This window comes from Sinocyclocheilus rhinocerous, unplaced genomic scaffold (genome assembly GCF_001515625.1).
Source record: "Sinocyclocheilus rhinocerous isolate Xijiao unplaced genomic scaffold, SAMN03320098_v1.1 scaffold799, whole genome shotgun sequence".
Taxonomy (NCBI): domain Eukaryota; kingdom Metazoa; phylum Chordata; class Actinopteri; order Cypriniformes; family Cyprinidae; genus Sinocyclocheilus; species Sinocyclocheilus rhinocerous.
The window spans coordinates 314,850-319,440 of record NW_015636538.1 but is presented as its reverse complement, the minus strand read 5'-3'; the positions used below and the strand labels follow the sequence as shown (position 1 = coordinate 319,440).

The 4,591-nt window shown below is 37.7% G+C and overlaps 1 protein-coding gene across 2 annotated transcripts in view; it reads left to right on the top strand.

The window, feature by feature from the left end:
• Positions 1-4,591, top strand: part of rhot2 (ras homolog family member T2) — a 12,883-nt gene that overhangs the window by 6,623 nt on the left and 1,669 nt on the right. For both annotated transcript variants that reach the window (XM_016562473.1, XM_016562474.1), the window contains exons 10-18: positions 844-952; positions 1,043-1,163; positions 1,235-1,319; positions 1,403-1,548; positions 2,383-2,483; positions 2,581-2,711; positions 3,668-3,748; positions 3,823-3,945; positions 4,356-4,555. In XM_016562473.1, coding sequence (XP_016417959.1) covers positions 844-952; positions 1,043-1,163; positions 1,235-1,319; positions 1,403-1,548; positions 2,383-2,483; positions 2,581-2,711; positions 3,668-3,748; positions 3,823-3,945; positions 4,356-4,555 — 1,097 coding nt within the window. The remainder of the gene's footprint in view (positions 1-843; positions 953-1,042; positions 1,164-1,234; positions 1,320-1,402; positions 1,549-2,382; positions 2,484-2,580; positions 2,712-3,667; positions 3,749-3,822; positions 3,946-4,355; positions 4,556-4,591) is intronic.

Below are 4,591 nucleotides of genomic sequence, written 5' to 3'. Positions count from 1 at the left end.
ACCAAATACACAAATTTTTAGCAGTTTTAGCAGCATCATATGACCCCTTTAAAATTTCTCAGCAGCAAATTTCCTATTAATGACATCTTGTCTTCATGTTTGACAACTGACACAATTGTAACTGGCGTTTGGTAAGTGGCAGTGGGTCCACTGTCCTCCTCTGTCTATATGATGACTGTTTTTAAAGGGTTAGTTCACCCAAAAATGAAAATTCTGTCATTAATTACTCACCCTCATGTCGTTTCAAACCCGTAAGACCTTCGTTCATCTTCGGAACACAAATTAAGATATTTTTGATGGAATCTGAGAGCTGTCTGACCCTGCATAGACAGCAACGCAACTGAAATGTTCCCAAGTCCAGAAACATAGCAAGGAGATCTGTAAAATAATCCATGTGACATCAGGGGTTCATCCACAATTATACAAAGCTACGAGAATACTTTTGTGCGCAAAAAAAAACAAAACGACTTTATTCAACAATTCGTCTCCTCCGCATCACCCTGGTGCCATTTTGGAGAATATCAGCTGGACGTAAACAGCGTATGCTGTTCTGTGTCAGCTGCGTCACGTGGATATGTTGTTTTCATTCAAATCAAAGCACAAACAACGTAGGAACCAGATCCGGCGAAACACTATTTCAGCAGGTTTGTTATATCTGTATCTCTCTCTCTCTCTCTCTCTCTCTCTCTCTATATATATATATATATATTCATTCATTCTCCAAACCTATTGTCCTGTGAAGCATCATTAATTGCTTATAATTAAACATTAAGTAAACATATTCATTGAAATAATATGCATAAATACTACTATTGATTTGTATGAAAATGTCTGTGTGTGTAGAAATTATGTTTCGGGAATCCACTGGCTCCTCAGGCTCTAGAGGACGTGAAGACAGTCGTGTGGAAGAACACCAGTGATGGAGTCCAGGACAACGGACTCACACTCAACGGTAACACACTTTACGCATATATTCATATTTCGACATCATAATTAATGATGATCACTCACTCTTTCACATGTGTTTGTGTGTTTTCCGTAGGGTTCTTGTTCTTGAACACTCTCTTTATCCAGAGGGGACGTCATGAAACCACCTGGACCATCCTGCGTAAATTCGGCTACGACGACACGCTCGAGTTGACTGATGACTACCTCTACCCACCGTACGTCTGTGCATGTGAGAGCATGAACAAAAGCCAGTATTGAAGTGACCTATATGTGTGTGTGTTTGCAGGTTACGAGTATCGGTGGGTTGCACGACGGAGCTGAATCATCTGGGTCATCAGTTCCTCCAGAAGCTGTTTGATAAGTATGACGAGGTGAGCTCGCACATCTGATCCTCTAATGGACTTTGCGTGATTAGAGGTTCGTCAGGCTGATGCTTGCGACTCTCCTCCTGCAGGATAAGGATTCAGCTCTCTCTCCCGCTGAGCTGAAGAATCTATTTAGTGTTTTACCCTACATGCCCTGGGGCCCGGAGGTGTACAGTAACGTCCCCCTATCAGACGACAACTACATCTCACAGCACGGGTACTTCTGCCAGTGGATGTGAGTCAAAATAGATCATTTTTCTCAGTGGGAGTCACTTTAATGTGTCATAAAAAAATTTATTTAGCTTTTGATGATGATATTCTGGTGGGTATTAAAATACATTTCCCCTCTTGATTCAATTCTTGATTTGATTAGTTTAAAATATTCCATCACTGGAAGTACTGCTCTGGTGAATTCATTCAGTAAATCACCAGATTGAATCATACTGCAACTCTTGTTTTTGTGAGCATTTTAGAATTTTTCATTAAAATTTATGATTGTCTTAAAACCTATTAATAAGAGTCATTTGTTTGTGAATTGGACCTTGCTGGTTGCACTGTATGCTTAAAAGAATCAGTTCATAAGAGTCATTTGTTTGTGAATCAGACTACACTAGTTGAGCTGAATGTTTTATGATTTACTAAAAAGAGCCAGTTCATAAGAGTCATTTGTTTGTGATTCAGGCTACAGTGTTTGCACTATATGTTTATGATTCACTAAAAAGTACTGGTTCATAAGAGTAATTTTTCATGAATCAGACTACACTGGTTGTGCCTTATGTTTGATTTACTAAAAAAAACAGTTCATAAGTGTTGTTTGTATTTGAATCATACTACACGGGTTGTGCTGTATAATTATGATTCACTAAAAAGAATCAGTATGAGTCATTTGTTTGTGAATCATGCTACACGGGTTGTGCTGTATAATTGTGATTAATTTCTTGAGTCATGTGTTTGTCACATGTTGCGCTGTATGTTTATGATTCACTTAAATGAATTGGAATATTATTAATACGCACTCCCAATTTGGTAGTTATGGTTTTAAATTTGATGTGTTATTGAATAAACGCAGGTTATCGGCTTATCTGGATGTCCACCGGTGTTTGGAGCATCTCGGTCACCTCGGGTATCCCATTCTAATGGAGCGAGAGTCCCAGACCTCCGCTATCACAGGTAATGAGATCCTCTCACAGTACTGCTTTAAACCCCATATACGTTTGACCAGATGGATTCTGAAGAGTCTTTCTGTCTTTTTCTGTGTGTATGTTAGTAACAAGAAAAAAGGCATTAGACCTGGAGAAGAGACAAACCCAGCGCACTGTGTTCCTCTGCAAAGTGATCGGTCCACGCGGAACAGGAAAGACCGACTTCCTCCGAGCTTTTCTGCAGCGAAGCACTGAGGTGAGAGAATGATTTGAAAGAAAAACCACTGTTTGTAATTTTACTTGACAGAATACTACATGAAGCCAATCAGAACAAATTGCCTTCAAATCAGAGCATATGTAATGTTTAATATATTTATATATTTTTATGTATTTTTATGTTCCAATGAGATTTATATGGAAGGGGTCATATGATGTTGCTAAAAAATAACAGCATTGTAGTCTACTCTCCCAGGAAACAGTCCTCGTCCTCTGTAAAGAGGACATGCGTTGCACACATCTGAATATTTGGGTTGAACTGTTCTGGAACAGTGTTGTAAATACAACTTAACCACTGATTTCTAGTCGTGTCCTCTTTTGGAAGACCAAACAAAGTAGTTTCGCTTTCACAACGAAACACACAGCGCCTCCACGGCAACAACAATACTACAGCGAGAATCAAAGTTATGCCTCCTTTCTTTGCATGACCCTTGAACAAAAAAAAAAAAAAAAAAAAATGCCGTCTAATCAGAGACAATCCGAACATATTTAATGCTTAATATATCGTTTTATTTATTTTTATATATTATTAGATACCAGTTAGATTTTTATGAACTCAGTAAATAAAATACAATTAAAAACTGCAGTCAAGTCAAAGCCAATAAGAAAATATTTAATGTTTAATTTTATATTTATATTTCTTTTTATTTAAAAAAAATATTTTTTTATTTACCAATGACATTTTTATGAACGAAATGAAAAAAAAAGTAAAATGCTTGCTTTATCATAATTTTTTTTAAATATTTTTTTTTCTATTGTACAATGAAACATGTAATATGGTTACAAAATAGTGCTTGTGTTTCTTAAGGCAGTTTTACTCTAGAAAGAGATTTTCATGCTTTACTTCTGTCTAGGTAATATTTATGTACTTTGCAACCCCCAATAGTCTTGGTTAGATCTACCAAATATTTACAAATCTATGTTGTTTATTTTCAGAGAAACGAGCGCGACCCCGGTCCCCCCACAATATACGCCATCAACACCATCTCAATAGCCAATCAGGACAAGAACCTCATCGTAAGTGCCATCTCAAGCTTTACACAAACCCTAGTTTATTGGCTCCCGGCTGACGTGTGTGTTATTTCTCGCAGCTGGAGGAGGTGGACGTGGAAACAGAGTTTCTGAAAGCAGCAGATGCAGCGTGTGATGTGGCGTGTCTCATGTATGATGTCAGCGACCCGGACTCCTTCAACTACTGCGCTAGTATTTATAAGGTACGAAACCACCACACATGCACGAGATGCTTTAGTTCTGGAGTAATGTGTGACAAACTCTGACGCACGCCTCACTCATTAACCACATTAAAATTGGATCATCCAACTGATTTAATAAACCATAATGACCTTGCACAACCTGATATCTGTCTTATTTATTTCTCCTGAAGGCTAACATGCACTTTTAGTTGCGCTATATTGATATAACTCATGGAAAACAGTGCAATTCATTTCTGTGATGCAATTTAAATATATAAAAATATATTCAAATAGAAAAAAGTTGTTTTATATTGTAATAATTTCACAATATTACTGTTTTTACTGTATTTTTCTTTTTTTAATCGAACAAATGCAGAAACTTCAGTAGTTGACAAGATCAAGAAGTATATTTGTGTTTTGCTCCTCTGTAGCAGCACTACATGGACAGTGGGATCCCGTGTGTGGTTGTGGGTTCCAAAGCTGATCTGATAGAAGCCAAACAGCATCATGGGATGAGCCCGTCTGAGTTTTGTTACAAACATCGGCTGCCTTCACCTCTCCGTTTCTCCACGCTGCTCACACACACTCACACACACATTTACAGCAAGCTCACCTGGGCTGCCATGTACCCGTAAGTACATACATTTTACATTATATATATATATAT